Source organism: Xylocopa sonorina, chromosome 2, assembly GCF_050948175.1.
Source record: "Xylocopa sonorina isolate GNS202 chromosome 2, iyXylSono1_principal, whole genome shotgun sequence".
In the NCBI taxonomy this organism is placed as follows: Eukaryota; Metazoa; Arthropoda; class Insecta; order Hymenoptera; family Apidae; genus Xylocopa; species Xylocopa sonorina.
The window spans coordinates 15,553,373-15,576,428 of NC_135194.1; the positions used below are offsets into that span (position 1 = coordinate 15,553,373).

General features: G+C 56.2%; 1 protein-coding gene across 2 annotated transcripts in view; it reads left to right on the forward strand.

The window, feature by feature from the left end:
• The window catches only part of Dac (dachshund family transcription factor), a 129,688-nt gene that overhangs the window by 77,585 nt on the left and 29,047 nt on the right, over positions 1-23,056 (forward strand). For both annotated transcript variants that reach the window (XM_076909836.1, XM_076909837.1), the window contains exons 5-8: positions 5,568-5,644; positions 6,584-6,754; positions 9,357-9,581; positions 20,765-20,848. In XM_076909836.1, coding sequence (XP_076765951.1) covers positions 5,568-5,644; positions 6,584-6,754; positions 9,357-9,581; positions 20,765-20,848 — 557 coding nt within the window. The remainder of the gene's footprint in view (positions 1-5,567; positions 5,645-6,583; positions 6,755-9,356; positions 9,582-20,764; positions 20,849-23,056) is intronic.

Consider the following 23,056-nt stretch of genomic DNA (forward strand, 5'->3'; position numbering starts at 1 on the left):
CCAGGGAGGGGGACGAAACGAAAAAACGCTGGAACTCGACTGAACAAACGATTATTCGTCGCGGCGAGCCGTTCACACCTCGTTCACCGACACGGTGATGGGCTTGGCCATCCTCCGGCGCGAGCTCGTGCTCCTTTTTCTCCGTAGACCGCGAGTCCCGTTCGTCAAGCTCGCGTTCACGAGGAGATCGTGAAAGATCGAAAGAGAGAGATAGAGCGAGGGCGAGAAAGAGCGAGATCGTTGGGGGCGGTGAGGGGCCAGTCGTTCGTCTAAACGGCCGGGTTATCTGGCCGTTCGATCGGCATTGTCTTCTCTCGACAGCCCCGGAAGCCATTCGGAAGCGAAACGGAGAAGGAGCGAGAGAGGCTGAGAAAACAATTTAGCTCGATCAACGTTTCCAGCCTTAATACTCACCCGTCGTCGTCTAATTAAACCGCTGTCCTGCGCGGGTATAAAGTCGGGTGTTATCACCGGCGCGGCGCGCGGTATCTGATCCCTGGGCCCTGGGCTTAATCCGACTGTATTTCCAGTCGTACGCTACCGTGCGTATCTATATATATATATGAAACGAATAGAAACTCGGGTAGTCTCATTTCCTGTCTGCGGGGGTCCCGCAGGGGATACATAATTAGCCGGTTCGCCCCGCGTTCGTCGCTGCGTCGACAGTGGAGGGGTGGAGAACGGAGAAGGGACCTTGAGGAGAGAGCCTTTCGACAGACAACGTTCGCCTTTTCCTTCGTCGACTGCTTATCGATTTACCTTGCCAATGGAAGATTATCAGCCGTGAAACGGAAGAGAGAGAGAGAGAGAGAGAGAGAGAGAGAGGGAGAGGAGTCCCTGGGAATGGAAATTATTTTTCAAGGATAGAAACGCGGCGTAAATCGAGAGGGGTGGAAGAACACGGGTTTCGTTCGGTTCTCTCGTCGCCCTCTGCGATGTCCGTTTGGGCATCGACCGCGGGGCGTATTAAAGCCCCCGCTCGCAAGAAGACGTACAACGAGAAATTAATCTCAATCGTCGCTGGGCCAGCGGCACCGTCATTTATCACGGCTCGTTACCGGGGACGGTGCGCCGGAATCCACGGATTGATATGAAGTTAGCAACGGTAGTCCGCGCCCGATTGTGTCGTGACTGCCGCTGAGATCTATTAGTCAAGCTCCGGGCCCGAGTGGCGAAGCGGGAAATGGAAGAAGAAACCTGCTGACTGGGAGCGCGCGCCCTTTCGAGCGTCAAACTTTCAGAGAGAAGGAGAGAGAGAGAAAGAGAGAGAGAGAAAGAGGGAAGGGGAATTCGAAACGGAGATAAAAGGGACCAGAGCGGGGTCGCCATGGGTGGTCTTTGTCGTGGGTTAGGAGATTCGCGTACGCGAGTACCCGACAGAGATCTTCCCTCGACGACAATGGACTCGCGTAAACGTCGCAATTAACGCGCTACCGACCGGGAGGGCACCCTTTTTCCTCCGCGACGCTCAGCGTCGCCTTCCTAGCGCGGAGATCAAATCTGCATAAGTATGGTCGATGACGTTTAACCGGTCCCCCTGAAACGGGCAGGTCGAAATTTAATCGTAACTCGTCTCGGTTATGTGTCAATTACGCTAGAGACGACGAACAGGTGCGTGTCTAATGTCGAAAACGCGAGAGGCAGGAGAGAGAAAAATGCGATTTGAATTAGAGACGAGAACTGGTCGAGAGGTTAACGAGCAGGGAGGGGCCGCGAGTTCCAAGTCGAGACCAAGGGGAATTAGTGCCGCGAGCGGTACGTCTTATTCCGTACTGGCCATCGATTTGATCGACGAGCGGCAGAGAAGCTGGAATCCCAGGCATCCGCTGATTGAATCGGCCCCGTAGCTCCCTCGAGTCCGAGTGCTCCGCGCGCAGTTTGATAAATGCTGTCCGTCTGCCGATACGTCGGATAATATTTGCGAGCGGATCTCCGGCAGAAATCGAAAGGCAGGGGCGACGATGGAATCGAGTGTAATTCGATTCCGTGGCCCTGGTCCTCTATCACGGTCGTCCCCGCGCGCGCGCCCCATCCCCTATCTTGAATTATGTTTCTCATATTTTCCCTTTCTCCGCCAGTGGTCGAGGGAAAACAATTCCTAGCCACGGTGAAGGTAGATGGAAGTTGGCGTTCTTTCGTCGCGAGACAAAAGGGTAGGCTGTCGTCGAGGGATGAAATTGGCGACACCTTCGCCCGTCTTCCTGGTAACACGATCGGCTAACGGGAGGACCCGTTTCTTCGCTCGTAATTATGGAAGTAAAACGGAGAAACGGCCAGAAGGATCGAGGCGAGGCGAGGAAGAGGCTGAGAGTCGCAACGAGACTCGTTACGAGGCCACCCCTTTCGCCTCGAATGTCGGAACGTTCGAGGGTGGCGTTTTCGGGATCGCGCACTTTGGATCTCGTTACCAACTCCTCCCCCTCCACTTCTCTCAGGGCTCGTTTATTATTTCGACTCGTTGGAAATTTCGACGACGCGAACCAACGGAACGGAGCGGGGCGACGCGATCGCGCCTCGGATTCCACGGGGGTGTAATTAAAATTACGGCGTCGGTCAATCGTCTCCGAGCACGGAGGGAGGAACGCGTAGGTGAAAAGTGGCTCGGGAACGATTCCCAGCGCGGCGTTTATTTATCGAAAAACCAGCGGGCGCGGCACGGGGTGGACGGCATACTTTCGCCAATTTGCCCGACCCTTTGTCCCCTTGAAATTACAACTGTGCTCCGTGCGTCATTATCGGAACGCGCTCGCGATGCTTTTGATTTTTCGGCGAAATGACAAAACCACCCTCCGCCGTCGTTCCCCGCGATAGCTCCCGCGGCAGTCAAAGCGTTGATTAAAAAAAGATTGAATTAAAATAAAAAAAAAAAGAAACACGCCACCGTGGAATGGGAGGAGTGCGAACGACTCTGAATCTGGCGAGGGTGGGTCGTGGCGCGGAGTCGCGAACTTTACGCTTCGATTCCAAGCGTCGATCTGGAATCGCTGGCCTCTTTCCTCGAAATACGGCTGTTAATGAACTCCCGCTGAGCGGGCCGCTCGTTGCTCGTTCCTGAGCACCGGGGCCGGGAATCCCCGCGGTGTTCGTCATTACCGAATCAAAATTAAAGGCAAAGATCTGGAGAAGGGCTCGTTCGGCTTATTAGCCGCGTACAGCACTGCGCCAGGCTAATGGATACGACGGGGATTGATACGGTTCAATCATCGCGGATCGAGGATGGGTGCGAGTCCGGAATGGCTGCTTCCGAAATCAGGGGATGATTCGTGCCGCCTTTGTAGTTCCTCGAGGACCAGAATCGGTCTGGTCGATCGTCGAGAGAGTCGCGACAGGGTGGCGCGATGCTATTCAAGTTTCGCCGATGAAAATGACATCTAATGGAGCGAAGGCAGCTAGCTCGCGTTCGTTTATCCGTCGTAGACTTTCAGCAGGATTTCCGCTCGCGTAAATTTCACGGTTAATCCCACGCGCAGCCGAAAACTCTGTTGCCAGCAGCGAATCTCGCGGTGGCTTCATTACCGATTCGCATTCCGACTCGACTTAAGACCACGGAGCGAAAACATCGACCCTCACCGCGCGAGGCAACAAAGAAGATCGTCGGCGAACGGAAGGGGGTTGAAGGGCGCGCGGCGTTCGCTAATTATTCGCGACTAGCTCGTAGGCAAGCCAAATGAAATCCGTGATGTATTAAAGGCAGACGCAAAGGAGGCAGCGAGCTCTGCTCGGTTGCGCCATCCATTTAGGCGTGCGTTCACGCGCGGACAGGTAAACGCGCGCGGCGTAGCCGCGTAAACGCGCACGCGAACGGCTGGCGTACCCACCGCGAAGAGTCTGGGACGCGCCGCGTAATATTCGACTAATTACAAATTTAATAACCCCGCCGGGTTGTTGCCGGTTACGACGCGACGTTGCAAGCGAATCGGCTTCGAACCCCTTTCTCCGCGTCTCCCTCTCTCGCCCTCGCCCCTTTTCCTCCCCGATTTCGACGGTTTCTTATACCCGTTCTTTCCTCCCGACCCTTTCCACGGCACGAATTCGCTGGACCGACGAGAAAGAGGGCCTGCCCGGGAAAGGAGGCGGACCGAGATACCCATCGGCCGTCTTAATCGACTCGTATTACCAATTAAAATTTAATTATCCTCGAAATTAAGTCATTACGATATCGAAAGCGAACGCGCGCGGCTATTATTCGTGCCAGGCATTATTCCTGTCCACCTTAGATCGCGCCTGATATCGTCTCGAACTTTCGAATCAATTTCCACGATATTCTTATCAATTGGAAATTCGTAATGCCAGCTGCCGTGTAATCGCAAAGGGGTGGGAAAGAGAAGAACCTCCTCTCGTCGGGGGATGAAGATCCTCGCCGGTTCTCCGTCGTTCCGCTTAACGCGACGGTAACTTATCACTCGTAGACGCTCGGTATTTCTCTCCGGCTCTTTGAAAGCATTTTCTCATTAAAAAATTAAGGTTCGAGGGGTCGAGATGGGCTCGGAGGGGTGGTCGCGGGGGTTGGTCGAGGTCTCGCGGGCTCGCGCTCGCTGCCAGCCGTAGGGTAGGGCGGTTTCTGCGGTGGGGTCGGCCGTCGGGGCCGGGTAAGTGCTCTGCGGCTCCCAGATGCGCCCAATATTATGTTTAATGATATTAACTTCTTACTTAATGGTCCGCGGTTCGATTCGAGGTGCGAAGAGGCGCCCCCGGCCCGCAACCGACCGGAAAAAAGTACCGCGCCCGGGAGAATAATTCCGCGACGCGAGGAAAGAATCGTTAAGAGTTCGCTGGTGGGGCATCGTCGTCGCAATTTCCTCGATCGCACGGCTCTTTCGCGTCGAAGCTAAGTCCGTGTTGTCGCCAGCGGTCTACCACGTGTGTACATTGTTACGCGAGACATTGGGTACCGCGACAACGGCCGGTTAACGTCATCCCAGGCATCCGGCCGCGAGTCTTAACGATTCCCAGCCGAGCTACCGCGCGGCCGTAGCCACGAGGGCCGAACAATATAGGGGCAAGATTAAAAGTTTCGCGGTGCAGGGGCATAAAGGCCGGCTGGTGTAGCTTAACGAGCCCGGCCCTCGTAAAGCTGAGAACATTCGAGGAAACCAGGCGAGAGACAGAGAGAGAGCGAGAGAGGACGAGGATAAAGGAACGATGGTCGCAGGGTCCAGCGTCCCCGCGTTCGCCAACGGTGGCGCGACCGTTTCGAACTGGTTCTCCAAGAAAATCGGCTGCGAATCGACTCGGTTAATTTCTGCGAAACTCTGGAAACTCTGTCGCGCGACTCGTTTCTGAAATTCGCGAACGATTCCGGAAGAAAGGGTCAGACGACGCGTTGTACGACTGTTCGCGGAGGTGCCGCGACAACTGCGGGGGATAAAAAGCCGCGAATCGATTAACGACGATAATCGGATGGCACAGCGTGGCCGACAGAGAGACCGGCACTTATCTTCCCACGCGGCTCGCTCGGGACGGGACTAGAATAATTATTTAATTAATGCCCAGCGCGGACTCGTCCACCTCCGCGCCCGCCACCAATCGATACTAAAGGTTTTCCCTATCTGCTTTGCTGGTTCCAGGCTCCGCGAGGAGAGAGGAGACGCCGAGAGGGCACTCGCGCTGGACCAAAAACCAAGGGATCTCAGCTCGCACAATGGTAAGATAAATACGCGTACGCTCGTTTACCGTAATTACAGTAATCGGCCGATAATACGGCGAATAACGCCGAGCGGTATTACGATCCGGGTACTATTTACGCGGCGGACGCATCCTTCTTCTTCTTTATCTTCTTCTTCTTCTTCTTCTTCTTCTTCTTCCTCCTCTTCTTCTTCTTGTTCCCGGCGAATCGCGGCGATCCTCGAGGTTCGAGGCCGTCGCGGATCATCGCCGTGTCTTCGTACGAACTTTCGCCAAAGTAAAAACGCGCTAGGCAACTTTCCGGCGACGTATTCACGGACGATTGCCGGGGGTTCGTACAGGGACGACGGGGACTGGCGCTCGAGGCCAGCAGTAGGGAAGGACGGTTCAACCGAGCGTGTCCAACGGTCGGTGGACCCGGTCCTTTCCTCGATTTCTTTATTTCTCGGTCGGTGGACCAAGCCCAAGAGCGTTTAGGCGGTCCCAGAGGAGAGATTAAGTTCGATATCGGGTTACGGGGCACCAGCCGCGGCTCCTCTCCGGGACCGCTTTCCTCCGATTCCCCGTAATATTTTAATCCGTTCCGATCGAACCTTTTATCCTTGCTGGCGAGCTTCGTTTCCAGTTCGAATCTGATCGCGTTCGCCCCCGCGGGCCCCGCAAGGGTACTCGAAGAGGACGTCGACCGTGCCTACCGGGTGCCCAGCGCGGTCCCATCGAACCGACGCGCTCGCCAAACGGTATCCGTCCACGTCAGGATTAAAATGCCGCGACGTGGAATAGAAGGGGGCGCGGATGAACCGCGGAAGGGAAAGTGGTCGGCTGCCCATCGTTCCTCCCGCTTAGGGACGGCTCGAAATAAGATCGATCGTCGAATCGTCGTCGAATCGGGCGCCGCTCCACTTCTCTGTTGCCGGTTAAACGGATCGAATGAACGATGGAACGATCGTGTTGACAGGTTCCTCGAACGGCCACAGTCCTGTGCTGAACCTCTCGAAAACCGCGGGAAGCGGAAGCGTGGGCGAGCACTCCGGAAGCGAGGCAGAGGCGTCGCACCGTTCGCAGGACGACGAGGAGGAGGACGACAATCTGTCCGAGGACCTGGACGACGACAACGAGAAGGACGAGGGTGAGTACCGAACTGAGGTACCCGATCTCGCCTAGGCGTCGATCGATACGTCCGCAGGGACGATCGGTCGATCAATTAAACGGCAGGTAGACCGTGACGGCGGATTTGACGTGTGCCGAAAGTCGAAACGATGTTGCCCGTGCGCATACGTAAAATAATTATATCGAATCGAGCGGACAGACCGCGTTTAAAGATGAGTTCCCCGGGACGAGTGGTAGGTCAGACCCTCTCATCGATCATCCCGGGGCCCGCCGCGGAACGACGTTCCCTGGGATTCGTCTTCGAGCCGAGGCGCTCGCCTCAGCGGTTGTCAAAACTTGTCAGCTTGCGCGCGCGGTGAAATTTTCACCGGGAGGCGTTCGACGATTTTACGCGCTACACGCGTCCAATTTCGCGCGACGCTCCTTCCATCCTCTCGTTCCGTGGAGAGCCTCGGGGGGAGGGCACGCGTGTTCGATTGACATCGAGCGACGCTCTGGATCGAGAGAAGCGTTACGCGAAACTTTTTCTCGATTTTCCCGAGCTCCTTTCTTTTTGTTCTTCATCCGCCTGATCGTATACACGCGCACGCTTCGCGACGAGTAACGTACACGAGCGGGCAGGAAGGATATCGCTTCGCATCCTCTTCGCTCGAATTCAGAATTCGAAGATTCCTCCTCGTTGGACTCGATTGGACGTGGCGTCGAAAACGTGGTAACGAGTCGTTCGCGTGAAACGGCTGGTTTCGCGCTGGAAGAAGCACCACTGGCGGTGGGGTCTGTTTGGTCGTTAGACTCGCATCTTCGATATTTAGTTTCGTTTTAATAATGAAAGATGGGGCCAGATAAAAATCTCGGCCCCGTGGTCTCCACCGTGGTGCTATCTCGGCTGTCCCAGCTTCCTCCGGTCCGGCGAAGCGTCATAATCGCGGTGATTTCTAATCGATTCGCCGATTGTCCGCGCGCCACGCGTTAATTGGATATTCCAATTAGAGGAGGCTGCGAGGGACTGGTCGTTCATGGGTGAGAAAAAAAAAGGGAGGAGAGAGAAGAATAAAAGAAAAGAAAAGGAATCGAGAGACGGAGAAAGCATCGCGGGACGGATTAGGGAGGCGGGGTGGACGCGGTGGCCAGGCGAAATTAGTGGGCACCTAAATTTCGGGAAAGACACGAGTTAGACGTATAAATTTGCGGTGGTCGTGTACCGGAGGGGGAAGAAATCCGTGTCTCGCAGCGTGTCGTATGCATCGGGTACATCCTACCTACGGTGCCTCGCCGGTGATCGAAGTAGAACCCCATCGAACGCCCGTGGGAGTGTACACGCCCGTGGAATGCAGTTCTGATTTAATGAGACGCGCCGCTATCTCGGCCTCGTTCCCCGAAACCGATCCACCCGCGATTCGTCGCCGGTCCCACCGCGGCCGACTTCCTGGAGAACCGCGTCGCGAGGCGCTAGGCACCTCGCCTTGGCCCTTGCCCTCCGACGAAGATAATTGTAATGGGTTCCGACGAAGTACACGCACGACGACGACGACGACGACGACTACGACGCTCGTCGAGGAGGAGGGAACGGAATCGCGGCGGGGAGGAGTGGCGCGCGAGGGGGTTATAAAAGGGGAACCGGGAGAGGAAAGTGGCGAGCCCGGTGGTGGATGGTTTCGCTATCGAAAGGTGCCGGCGGATCGGGGCACCGAAGGCAGCCGCGCGAGCATTAAATCGGCCAATGGCAATAAGTAACCGAATGCCACGGCGTTGTAGGTGCGCGCTGATAATTAAAAGACGATACAATAAAGCACGTATCATTGGCCATAAAGCAGGGTCCGGGGCTAAAGCCCACGGTGTGGGCCGTAGGGGCGCGCGGACCGGTCACTTAAGCTCCGTAGAACCCACGCAGACGTCTTGTCTCGCCACTCTCTCTCGCTCTCTCTCTCTCTCTCTCTCTCTCGCTGCGCGGACCTCTTTGGCAATAACCATAAGGCATTCTTTATTCCGGCGATCCCGGGGCCCTGGTTCTCTTCGATGCTCTGCCCCCAAGGTCCAACGACGACAACAACGACGACGACGACGATGAGGACGAGGACGAGGACGAGGACCAGGATGATGACGACGACGACCGCGACGAGGACGACGACGAAAACCATGCTTCCAGGCTAATCGTCGATAGAGAGAGAATAACGAGGCTACTCCCGGCTTTTAGCGTCGCTTCGCTCTCTCGGAACGAGTTCCGGGAATCGTTTTCCCTCCGAAATCGGGGTCCCTGGTCGCGCCACGGATATAGCCGGGGATAAATCGCCGGGACGCGGCCGCACGCGAGAGACTAATCGCTCGGAACGAGTGCCGTTTTAATTCGCGAATTTAATTCGTCCCAGGTGACGTTAAATCAGAGACGTGGCGAAGGGTAACAAGTAGTCGTCGCGGGATTACGACTCTGGAACACGCACGCGTTGTAAGTCTCCACCGAGAGGGACCTCCCTCGAACGTTGTTCCAGGATCGTTCGGCGAAATTTATTAACGACGCGCGCGTTCGCCTGCAACGAGCAAAAAGTCCGAAACGGGACGCCCGACGTAAGAAGAATGCTCGCGTGCTGCCGCCTTTGTACTCTTCACGTACGATTTTTTTTCAGATCTGTCGGACGTGCCGGAGAACCTGCCGCTGCCAGCGCCAGGCTCGGAGAGTCCCCAGGCCCTCAACTATTCTCAGATCGCGTCCGCGGCGGTCGCCGTTTCCCAGGGTGGCCAGGATCCCTCGGTCTCGAGTACGGAGACCCTGCTCAGGAATATCCAGGGTCTGCTCAAGGTCGCGGCTGACAACGCGAGGCAGCAGGAGAGGCAGATCAACTACGAGAAAGGTCAGTGCCAAGCCGAATCCTTTTTCTCCTCCCAAAACGCGTTCCGTGCCTACGATTTTCGCGGCGTTCTACCCACGCGTTACATCATTTCTCACGGAACTTGTTAACCCCGATTTACCATCTGGATACCTGCTTTCGACGATTCGCGATCGCATAATTCTTGCAGGCCAACAGTCCGTTGGACGGACAGAAGAAATATAACGTGTGACTCTACGCGCCATATATTAACGTCCGATTTTAATTCAATTAAAAAATGCTAATCGGTTCGAGTTATTCCGACTGTGAAACAAAAACCCATTTGCCACGGGTGCGCGGGACGCGCAACGCGCCAAGAAAAATGAACTCTCTGAAATATCGTTGTTGTAACCGTCGCAGATAAGCGACGCGTGTCTTAAGTAGCAACGACCGAACGCTGGTAACGCGATTAATAAGGCCCCGCGAACCGTGGCGGCGTCTACACCGGCCACGGCTCTCATTAAGCGAGTGATAGATCGGCTCGTGTTATTATTAAATACGTCCGGTTCGGAGCGTTTCAAGAGTTGGAAACGAGCCGAGGGAAAAGGAGAGGTTGGACGAAGGAAAAAGAAGGAGAAAAGAAGGGAAAAAAGCAAAAAGAAAAATGTACGCCCGGAGGAGAAGAGGAGAGATCCCGCCGGGCCAGACCGAGATTAAACGCCGTTTAAGTCGCTCGCTCGCTCGCGGTACGCCTTCGCGATTCGATGAAAATCGTCGGACGTTTGCTCGAGATCGATCCTCGCCTCTCCAGGCGACGTGATCGCGCGACTACGCGCGCCCGTCAACGATTCGTTTCGACGTCGCTAATTATAATTAACGACGCGTAATCGTCGAGCAAGACTAGAATGTATCGCGCGGAACAGGTTTCCCATTTACGCTCGAGAGATACGCGATCTACCCGTCTATCTACCGACGCGAACGGAACAGGTCTTCGATGTCCTTTCTTGCTCCAATTTTCGTGAAGCTCCGGCGCGCCTCCACCGGGTGAGCGTCTCCCGGAACGAGAACACCGCGCGAAACGCAGAGTCTCGTCTCTCGTTTAATTGCCCGTTAACCGGCTCGATACAAAGAGCGTCGTCCTCGCGGTCGTGCCTCGAGAGTTTAACGACGCGGCTGCGCGGCGCGCACCGAAACGCGTTTTTCCGTCCGCGCGAAGGAGAAAATCGGCATTCTTACGGAGGACGGTGGCCGAGAGCGTATCTCGCGGCGGCGATCTTCGCGAGGAGAGCCACGTCCTTTGTTCCGCGACCGGTCGACCGCGCGATCGACTCCGGAGAGTTTAACGCGGGAGGACGTGCCGAGTCGAGAGAGCCCCGTGATCCGCGCGCGGTACCGAGTTTAACCGGGTTTCCATCCGAGTTCCAGGGGGTGGAATGGTTGCCAGAGGGCCGATTTAATACTCGAGCGAGCCGGCAGCTCGTTTTACACCAGATGGTTTTACATACGGCCGCTATCGTGTTACCGAGCTCCTCTCCGCGTACGGTCGGTCCATCCGCGGGTCCTAATACGCGCGGACGCGCGAACACGGGCCGAGTCCTCGCGGTGCTCGCGCGCTCTCCCCTTTGGAGAACCGGACTCGACGTACGCGCCGCTTTGGAGAACGACTAACGGACGATTTCTCGAAAACGAACGCGTGCTCGACGAGCTAAAAGGAGAGCGAAAAGGGGGGGGGGGGAGGGTGGAAAATATCGTTCGCAAGTGGTATCGGAAGCATCGAACTGGTCGCGTACACGTCCGAACCGGGTCGAGAGGGTTGAGTACGCGCGGCGAACGCACGAGCGCCGGGTCGATTAAGGAGGGAAAAAATAATATAAAAGATCGAACGAGGGGCAGGGGGGAGGCTCGTTCTCCGTCTGGTTCGCTCGGTAAGTTACACGCCGCGCGGTGAAGAACAATATGAGCTCGCCGGATGCTGGCGGAGCGCTCGCTATCTTCGATGCTGAACGAGATAAGGGACGAGGGGTAGCCACGGCGGGAGCGCAAAGATTGTGCGCGCCTCTTCCTCGTGCACGCGGAGAAATAAAGGAAAGAGAGGGAGGAGGCCCCGGTCGCTTAAGGCCCGCCGAGAGAGCGGAATAGAAAGAGGGGATTGAGTTGTAGCCGCGAGTGGAGGATCTTATGTAGATTCCTTGTAGATCGTGCACCCGATTCGATCGCGATCGGCTACCCGGTACCGGGTTAATTAAAATTGTACGGGCTGGACGTCTTTCTTTCTCGCTGCCCTTCTCTCTCTCTCTCTCTCCCTCTCTCCCTCTCTCCGAGCCCGCTCCTTTGTGTCCTCTTCTCCCTCGCGCACCACTCTCCACCATCGCCGGGTCCCTTCGCCTTCTTTTTACCGCACGGGGCCGTCTCGTTCGAAGCAGCACGCTCTCTCGCCGGCTGCACCGGCCGGCGGCGCATCTCCGTCGAGTAAGCTCCTTCGATTTTTGGCCGCTGCCTGGGAGGCTGCTTACGTGAAATCCTATTACCGCGAGCCACGCCGCGCGACAGCGCAACCACTCTCTCTCTCTCTCTCTCACCCTTTCTCCCTCTGTGCATCGAGTCCCGCGCCGTGGACCAGGATGCGATACCTGCCAGCCTTTGCTACCGAGATACGCCTCTCGGATACGCGAGGCAGGCACCTCTCGCGTTTCTTTTCTTGCGCACGGTCTTAAAAATCGACGTCGAATCGATCGAACACGGAGAACGAGAAAATGGTACCAGGTGGTGGTGATGGTGGTAGCTCTCGTTTCCAGTCGCTCCCTTTCTTCGTTCGATCGGTCGGTCGGTCCCATTCGCGGTCCCTGGGCATCATTAAACGTCCGCAACCGCCTCGCAGGCTACCTTAAAGATCGTTCACGGGTCGGAGGTCGCGGGCTGCGAGCGCGCGAACAACCGGCCGCGGCGATTATTATGCTTATTAAGGTGGAAAGTAATAAATTACGCCGGGCTAATAGCGGGAACCGTGAGAAGCGCCGTCGTTGGCGAGGGGGGCGGAAACGCGCGGAGAACATTCTCGATCCACGTCGTAGAGCCCCGTACAGATCGATTCGTCGAGGGACTGACTTCTTCGGCCACTGAAAACAAAACCTCCGTCCGCCACCGCCGACGTCTCGTCCCTTGGCTGTGGTGTCTTGGCCCGCGCGAGCAACAGCCAACGGGGGGAGAACGTTCCCGAGGCAATAAAGCTGTTCCATTCTTAATTAAATCCGGGAGACCACGCGAACGAGCTAATTAAAGCAAACATCCGTCGAACGTTGATCCTGGAATAAGCCGAATCGCTCGTAAAGAGACAATCGTTCCCGATTCCGGACATTCACCGTTTCGTCACCCCAACCAGATTCGTCTGCACCCTCTACGATCCTTTCGTGAGGACGCTCCAAGACAATGGGAGTACCCAGAAACTTTTTACCCGCGAACCAAACGAAAACCACGGAACGCGATCGTCTGGCATCGATTTGCCAGAAGTTTCGCCAGAGAATTATCCGTCGACGGCTACTATCGTCGATATTTGGGTGCAGAAAAGTGCCTGCCGATACGAGACGGTCCGCCAGGCAAATGGACGGCCGGTTAAACTTGGGCGTCGGACGGCTGGGAACAAGAGGGAAGAGAGAAAGGAAGAAAAAGAAAGAAAAAAGAGCGTGCCATCGATACACGTGTGCGTACATAGTTTGCGCGATAATGGCCGCTCCGCAACGACCGATAGAGAGATAGCGCTGCCCGCGCGCGCGACCAACAGGGGGGCGGAGGGTCGTTCCCTGGCAGGGTTAAGCGTAAATCAATCAGGCCGCGTACGGCCGAGCCGAAGCAACTGGTCTGCCGTCTCGAAAGTTTGCGGCGAAAGCTAAGGCTGGAATATTGTTTGCGTCCAGTCCGCCGCGTTCCCCGATCTCTCCTGCAATTTCGTTCCACGTTACCACCAATGGTGGACATCGTACGTTCGAGAGAGAGAGAGCCGTGCGATTTTCATTGGAAATATTTTATCGAGAAACGAGTGTCGTTCCCTTCGACTCGGGTAGAAAGAGGAGCGAGTCGCCCCGTCCTGGTATCGAACTCGAGGAATTTTCATAACGAGCAACAACAGCGGCGAGCCACGGCCGGCTGGGAGAAAAAGGGCGCCTTTAATGGGACACGTTGGCGCCCGGGTCAGGGTGGCCCCGTTGTTACTCGTTAATTCGTGCCGCGAGCGAGACCACGCGAGCGCGCGCGCGCGCACACCAGTACACGCACCAGACCAGCGATCCTGCGACCAGGTCCCCGGCCGTTCTCGCGCGGATCCGTGGAAAGCGCAAACGATCCCATGGTATGCCCAGAAACCACCAAGCACGGTGCTCCACCCTTTCTGCGTGGCGAGGCCAGCCAGAAAAGTAGGAATAAAAACGCGAGACAATACGATGTCGCGGCGGCGCGGTCGTTGTCGGTTCCCACCTCGAACCCTGCGCAGTCCTCCTGGCTGGCCCCGGCCGATTGTCAATTAGAGAAACCACCGGGGCCCCACGGTTTTAGCATAAGCCACCGGGCCCTGAAAGGGGGCCACGGGATAAACCTGGCTACGGGCGCGCGCATCGCGAACGCGTTTCTTTCCACGAGTTTCTGCCCTCCTCGGTTACGAGAGCTAGAGGGAGAGAGAGAGAGAGAGAAAGAGAAGGGAATTGGGATCGAGGAAAGGACGGAGTAGAAGAATTTAAGAGAGGGGGCCCGTGCCTGCTAGTGTCGGGGAGGCTAATAAATTATGCCTAACGCGGCAACAACTGGTCGATTATTTATTTAACAATAAAAGAAGTCACGAGGTTGGCTCGAACTCGAGAAAGAGAGAGCCAAGCCTACCCACCCAGGGTCCATCCTTCGACGGTCTGAATTGATATTTCGATTTAATCTCGATCAGGTCGGTTCTCCTCGCGAGCGAGAGACGGGAAATTCGCGAGCGACATCCGGGGGCGGCTGCGTTTCCTGGAAAGGGTATATCCTCTAGGTCGGTGCCAGAGGGAGGAGCGGACGCGGAGGACGCGGCGATAAACCGTGGGGGCCGAGCGCGTCACCTAAATCTTGGATTTAACGATCCGGAGACATCGATCCTGCCGCTCGATCGTCACCGATCGTTGTCGCGTCTGAATTAAGCGACGAGACGGACAACGCCGGCTAACGATCCCCGGCCGATTTCCCGGCTGGAACACTACGGGCCGCGCATCCGCCGCGATTATAAAGCGAAAATTTACGAGCCTCTCGAAACCCACGGGCGGAGAACCCGCGACATTCTTTCCTCTCCTATCTCGCGCCAGGCACTGTCCGACACTTTGTTGCGTCGCGAATTTTATCGTCGCCGCTGTTTTAAGTGTTCTCCGCGAGGTCCTTCCCCTCGCGTCCTTCTCCCTTCCACCCTTCGTTTCTTCGCCCTTTTCCTATCTCTTTCCTCCAGATTCGTGCAATTTCTTCGCGCGTCCCCTCGATCACCCCCGCGGCGGAGCTCTTCGAGCGACGAAAGACGAATTCGATCGCGCGAAACGAGAGCTGGCACAAAGGAGACGGAGGGAGGAAACTTGACCTACCGCAGTTTTAACTACCGTTCAATTATACAGTTTGCTTTCAGTTGGGTCGTCGCGCGGGTCGAATAAACCGTGTAATTTACCGGCAATAAAAGAGGCAGCGGTAACGGCCACGCGAACGAAGGAGGGAGAAGTCGCGTCGTTAACGACGCCGTTTACTGCCGCGAGGAACGAATATTTTGTACCGAGTATCCGAACCGGCGACGTGGAATCGGGCGACGGCACGCGGCCTCGCGGAAACCTCGTCCCGTTCCTCCCGCGCGAGCCGCCGCGCGGACCTGCGACCGGATCCATCGCGACGACGAAGACGACGACGACGACGACGACGACGACTATGGCGAAGGAGAAAAAAAATGAGAAAAAGAAGAAGGAACGCGAGAAAGAATACACGTTTCGAAAGTGTCATCGCGCCACGGCGGAGAGAGCCTCTCTTCTCGCCGTTCTGAGCGTAAAAGCACCGCGATAATTGGCCCTTAAAGCACGCCCCTCGCGGCTTAATGCATATAATCGGGCGCATTATACCGCTTCGCGACTCCGTCCTCTCGAGTCTGGCTAATTTTCCGCTCTCGCGTGACGCAATCGGCCGATTAGCACCGCGTGGTAGCCTCCTCGCGGGTAAATAAAGAAGAAAACGGTTCCGTCGCTGCCACGAACTTTCCCGATACCGTGGACAACGGACTCGAGACGGAAGAGGCACGTACCGATGCATCGCGATCGGCTCGCGCGGCGTTGCACCAGGCGGTTATTAGCGCGGCGCGCTAACGAGAGGCTGGTGGACGCGCGAGAAGATGAAGATATCGCGAGAGGTTGCATTCATTAAAACGATTCTTAATTACCGTTGTCGCGAGTGACACCAGGAAGGGTAGGAGTGGAGAGCACAGGAGGTGGAAGAGGGACAGCTGGGACCCGATTTTTACAACTCGCTACGTTTCCGGTGCACGCGATACGCTTTGTCCTCGCATAAATTGTCGCGCGCGTACAGTGTCGGCAGTCGACGAACCGTCTCGCGAGTCGACAAAACAGCGAGAGAGATAGAGCGAGAGGAAAGACGACGAAGAAGGATCGATCGTTAAGAAGTCGACGAAGGGTCGTCGGGGGTTACTCGATAAACGCCTTGCGCGGGATTCTCGTTGGCGAGCGTTTTACGATCGGCGAGCATTAATGTCTCGCGCTGTGCACGGGAGGTCTAACGTGCACGCACGGTGTGCACAGTCGGACAGACACTCGTAATAACGATAAAGATCGTACGACGCGTACGTCTCGTGGCGGAGAAGGGGCGGGGTCCTGCCCGTGGGATCGCGTATTCAGGTCTCGCTCGCAGGTTCAACGACTGCGCGAGATCGATTCGCGGTCGTGACCCGCGAGGATTTCGACCGCGCAGAATTTCGATCGACGGAGATTCCTCGAAGAACCCCACCGGCTCTCGATGATAATTCTCGAGGAGAGAGAAAAATGAAGATCGTTTCGCGGTCGCTGGTACCAGTCGAAGGGACCGCGCGCGGCGATATCGTACCAGCGGCGGTTTCTAAGCGGCGGCCGTGCAATAACTCGGCAAGATATCCCAGAGGGCCCGTTCCCGAAGGAAGGAAGGATTATCTCGAAACGCGAAAACGCTCTCCGCCGTATCTCCGGGTGAGTTCGTACGACGAACACGGCCACCGAAGACCCGCGAGACTCTCGACTGCCGACAGAGATATCGAAACTATTCACCTACGATCGGCCGCGTTTACCGCGCCCTCCCCCTTTCCCGACTCTCCACCGGCGTTCTCAATTGTACTTCGCACTGGCTATCGGAGGCGACGCGACGCGAAATCACCCGGGAAGGAGTGGAATCGATGTTCCACCCGGCTCGAGACCAAAGTTGACTCGATTAGTGTCCGCGCGTAAAGGATTAGTTAAGGAAACAAGGAAGGTTAGCGGTCTCGCCTCGGATCGATAACAGGAACACGGACTCGCGCGCTCCGCTCGTGGTCGTTATGCATTCTAAACGATGTTTGAAAAGGTTTCATACCGTAACTATACCGATACGAGAGGGTGGACACCTTCCATTCGACGGGCGCAGCGGAAGGACGCGCGCGCCTAACAAATTTATCGCGACCGGTAGACGAGTGTGTATTGTATTTTCGCGGTCGATACCGTAAATTGTACTCAGCGGCGCCACGTACCGCGTCGCGTACCGTATATACCTATCCGCGCGCGTAATTACACGTTACGCGGTTTAACTCGACCCCGCGTCGCGCACGATCGGTTCGAAATCGTTCGCGGGATCCAGAAAAATTCCGTGGACCACCGGATGAAAGCGTCGTGGGCGAAGTTGCACGGATAATCCGCGGGTTTTAAGAAACCCGACGCCAGGGACCGCGCGAACGGCGAGTAGTTTCAGCGTGCGCACCGCGAGCCCGACTAGCCGCGATCTAATCCTATTTTCGTTAGATCCGTTAATGGTTAATGGGAGGCAAAGTGGTCAGCGACCGGAACAAGGCCTAAGTCCGTCTTAAATCCTGCAGGAGGAAGGAGAAACCCTTGTAGCCCCTAGCCAAGGATCGTAATCCGCGCGGGACAACTATTGCCCAGTCTCCTCGCCTTCCTCTCGCTTCGACGGACCTTGCTGGAGCTTGCACGCCCTCCTCCATTATCCTCCGTTCGTATAAAATTAAACGACACCGTGTTCGCGTCTCGCGATCGTCTCACGATCCACAGTCTCCGAGATGGCCGCGTTTCCGGTCGCGTGGACGTCAGACAATTGATGCGCGACGCGCTCAGAGACATAGCCGCGGGGGAGGACAAACTTGCGACTATGGCGTTTATAATATTCAAGGGTGGGAACAATAATATCGCCGTTTCGAGGGTCCAGCAGACCCACGCGTCAGCGAATAACGTCGACTGCTCGAATTAATCGAGGTTCACGATCGAGATTCGAATTCGTCTGGATCGGATTTCGCGGTACCGCGTGGATCCGTCGTCGACTCTTCTCTCCTCGACGGTGCAGAGAAAGAGGGTGGAAACGAGAAAAAGGAAACGCGAGGCGTCGACTTAAGCTCGGGGGCGGCGTACGCGGTATCGATGGACGCGCGTCGCGAAGCGGCGGCTCTCGGGGGCGGCGTAACACGAAAGCTACATTATACTATTCAAACGATTGCGGGGCACGGCGCGCGGGTAAGTTGACATTGTTGTTTCTGAGGGTGGCCTCGGGCCCTGCGAATATCTTAGCGTCGCGCAGGAGCTATACCACGCGTGCACGTCGTCGTACAAGCCCTCCGGGGATGTGAACGCTACCACCGTCACCCGGCATCCGCCACCCCACCCACCCCCGCGTCTTTCCCGGCGACCATATACTAATCAATAACCATGAATCGCTCCGGTAACACCGGCGTGCACGTTCCGTTGCACCGTTATTGTTGCCGGGCGAGGAACGCCACGGCCACCGTGAATATTATTATCCATCGTCGATGATCCACCGTCTAGGCTCGATTCAGCGCCCGAGGTACCCGCGCTCGCTTCCGCCCCGCGATCCGTCCAGGCGTTAACGAGCCTCGCGACGCGACAGCTGCCCGCGAGAACGCTCCTCGAATCGCGCACACGAATCTCTCGACCGACAACGATCCCGTCGGTTTTAACAGTGTCGAACCAGGGGACTCGATTCGAATAATAACTCGCGTAATTCACGGTTTATGGAGCGGACTCGCGATTAGGGAGCGTCTAATTGACGCGGGAAGTACGGCTAAGAAGTACGCGAGAGAGACCCTCGCTCCGCGAAGGGGCGAGTTTTCCGTTACGAGCCAGTCGTTCACCGTGGCCAACATTAATCCTTGAAATTTTAATGGCCACCAGCAGCTCGCGGTCGAATTTCAATAAGCTCGCACCCCCCTGGTCGCGCTGTTGGCTCCTCGTACCCTCTAGAATCGATTTTCGCCAGTTCCAACTTTCCTCGCGGTTCCCTTGAAAGTCTGTACGTATATATATATATATATATATATATATATATATATATATATATATATATATATATACGTATATACGTGGCTCGCGTAGAGGGGCCGTATTTAAAACGGGGGTTGCGGCGGAAGATACGAGGCGGGAAAGACAACGGGCGGGGTAAAATCGTTAAACCCGGTCGATTCGAATCGAGCTCGTGGACCAGCCGGGACGAGGGGGCTGACGGTCGCGTCGACGACGATCTCTAATAAAGTTCAATTATCCCCGGAAACGTTAGGTACCTACCATAGGGAGGGGGAAAGGTAGAGACGCGGAACCCTAACGTCGAGAGACGAGAGAAAGAGAAACCGGGAGAGATGATAATCTAAACGATCGCAAAGTGGGCTGCAGAAACGCGCCGAAATTGGCAATAACAGGGTAGCGAGGGGTGGTGGGTGGGCCGCGTAACGCGTACACGTAGACGGCCGGCTCTCGCTCCGGCGCGAACTTCCTATTCTGGTTAGCATTCAAATTGAATCTTCGTGGCGGCCGGTCGTGAAGAGTTACCGCCGTTAATGGACCTCGCAAACGCTCTCAAATTGCCGGCATACTGCTGAGACGCGCGCGGCCCTGCCTAATCTACCGGCTCGATTCTCCGCGCGGATCGTCGCCCCGTTCCTCCTCCTCCTCCTCCTCCTGCTCCTCCTACCACGACGCGGCGAGGATCGCGCGATTTCAACTTTTCCAAGCCGAGAAACCGCCCTCGTCGGTAATTGTAGTTCGAACAAACATCTGCGCCAGCCGCACGTATCCAGCACGGATCCACCGTCGCGATTCGTTACAGGATGATCGAAGAGGGGAAACGAGCGGCAGATATTAAATTCGCTTCGAGCAGCCAGGCCAGGGAGGTACGCTTCGCGAAACGGTGGAGCGTAACGGAGTGACTTCTTGTACGTGGGTCGCGTCGCGCGAACGGCTCGTTACCGTATCCTGCGAAATGTCCGCAAATTGGCAACGATCTAACGAGCGGCTTATCGGTCGACGAGCCGCGAGGACGCGTTACGAGCAGCGCGGCTCATTGGCCGCCAATGTAATTCGAGAGGCAGACAGCCAGAAAGAGGGTGGATCAATCTTCCGTCCCTCGGTTTCTTTTCTTCCGTTAAACCGAATTAGCCTGCGCTCGACTACGGTAGCTCGGAGGAAAGCGAGTTAAAAAGTCGGTACGCTACTTTTCGCTCCTCGCTGTTTTCGGTGGTGTCGGTGGTTCGAGGATGGGAGACGAACGAGGTCAGGAACGATGCGAATTTCCACGCGAAGACGATACCACCATCCTCTGGCTGAGATTCGAAATGGCTAATTTAGCGCGGCGAGTCCCAGGGGCGACGGGGCGAGGATAGAGGACGAGGGCGAGCGTCTTGGAGACAAGCTAGGAGGAGAAACGCGGTCGAGCTCCTCGTGCGTCTCGATGTAATTCTATTAGGGGTAACTACGCGAGCTCTGGTCCAGCCGTCGTCCGTTGGATTTAATCACGAACCCACTAGACCGTGCAATATCCTCCGCGTCACCTTTTGGGAAAAGGAACGGCGAAGAAGGTCGTCGAAGGATAACTCGACCCGAAACCACCCCACCTTCCCTTCTCGGGTCCGCGGAGCCGAGGGAGACTAGCTTTAAAGTTTATCGGATATTGGAAAATATCGTTTTGTAAAAGCAGAAATTTTTCTTCAATTTCAGCCGAGCTGAAAATGGACGTGCTCCGTGAGAGGGAAGTTAAGGACAGCCTCGAGAGACAGCTCCAGGACGAGCAGAAGGTCCGAGGTGAGTACCCAATACTTCGTCGCTTCCTCCGTACGATAACTAGACGGCGGTTTACTGGCTACGATGAAATGGCACGGATGCCCGTTCCCTCGGAACGGACACTCTTTACGACGAAACTAGCAGACGCGTAAACGAGCTCCTCGACCGCGCGAACGTACCCGCGAAGTGGCATCATCCGCGCGGGGCGTTCCCGCATCGAGCCATTTAACTCCGCGATAAATCAACCGACCGCGAGGAGACGCGCCGCTATAAAGTCGCCCCGTGGGTCCCCGCGCCGCGACGCGTCGCGGTGTATCCTATTATTCCAGCCACGAAGGGGCCCTCCTACTTCGGGCCAGCCTTCGTCCCGCGACTTTAATGGAACGAAGGGTGGAAGGACCACGGGCAGAGCCAGCGATCGCTCGACCAACTTTGTATCGAATGTCAGTCGGTAATAGAATAGTCGTCTCGCGCTCGCAGCCTCTGCTCCTCTTTGGCCACCTACTCGATCCTGCCCCGACACCCACACCCCTTTGTCCGTGGCTGCTTTTCGCACTCCTTCGCTTCTTTTTCTCTTCTGGTTCGTTTTGGAACCAACGAAAAAAGGAGAAGAGAAAAGTCGAGCATCAGAAGCGATTTCTCCATTGTGTCTCCCGATCGAGATCTCGGCTGAGAGATCGAGTAGCGATGAATCATCCGGCTGGTTCTTGTTGCTCTCGAATGGTAACCCAGGGACCAAGGTTTCTTTCGTTCCTTGGTTCGAATGCGTGCGTACACGGAATTACGTGGCTGTTGATCGATTCCGTGGTGGTCGACGAAGGAAAGGGTGCAGGGTTGCAGGACGGAGGGCGGCGGTAGGAGTGGCAGGTGAATTCAATATCACGGATTTTCCCGGCAAAAGATGTCAGCGTCTCGGCTGACGCGAGCACAATACGAGGCTCGATAAATATGTAAAAGTCGGGAAGACCGACAGGGATATCCGTGTGCTTGAGGGTGGCGTGGGCGCGGGCGCGCGACCGATCGGTATATTGCGCTTGCGGTACCAAAAAAAGTCGCTGGTCGACGGGGGCAAAGGGAGGAGGCAGCGGCGCGCGCGAACGGCTCGATCGAGCTAATATTTTATTTCGTCCCTTTCGTTTCTTCTCGTACGTGCCTCCGTATACACGGTGGTCCGTGACGACGTCGCCGTGGACGCGTTTCGGTCGATTCGCAGGAAAAACGAGTTGCGCAGGGGCCGGGCCCTCGCGGTAACACGAGCCTGTGACAACACCAGTCCATTAGTCAACCAGCTCAGTGTCAATACATGAATATGACAGCCGGTCTCACGGAATAGCCCATCCATCCCTTGGCCGATCCCCGCGTCGCCCACCCATAATGTCAAGCGACTTCTATGATATCGCAAATATAGGAAATAGTCCACCCCCGAGCGGAGGGGCCATAGAAACCTTTATCTTTCCGCGGGAAACTTTTGCTTTCACCTTTGCTCCGTCGCACCGCCTTCAACCCCAACCCCATCGCCATCGCGGTCCGTTCCATCCGTTCGACCGCGATGATCGACGATGCCACGGCGACCGGCGGATCGCTCGCGATGCTCGCTCGCCTATCGCCTGTTTTCGAGGATTCTTAAAGGCGGCGGCCGTAACGTAAGGCGATACTTAATTTGCGCGAGACCTCCTGCGGTTCCGACCGGATGATCGATCATCCGAGGATATTGACGCAACCGGCCGAGGCCATCGTCTTTCTCGTTCGGCTAATGACTGCCCGCGCAAATGGGAAGCAACGCGAGCTGCTTTCTTCTCGATGCCAACCCCAACGGTTACTCTCTCTCTCTCTCTCTTTCTCTCCCTCTCTCTCTCTCTCTAGAGTCTAATCATCCCGATGTACGCGGTTCGCTTACGAGTAGGTTCACGGTTCGCGAGCTCGCGCGTAGGCGAAGCCGGATGGATGACACGATGTCTTTATCAATTTTACGACGCGCAACGGCACGGTGTTCTGGGGGTCTGGAAAAGGCAATTTGCGCAGCAAGGGGGGAATCTGGGGCCGCGGTGTTATTAGCCCGTTTAAAGCCCCGCGTGGCATTTCGGTAAAGGTCGAAATCTCGGACCCCCCGCGGAACGGTAGGCGGTATTATCTTAGCAGGGGTTGCAAGGAGTCGGTGCCTCCTCGTTCTTCGACGTCGCTAGCCGAGGGATTTGTAATGGGACACGCGTTGCTCGCGACGAACAATGA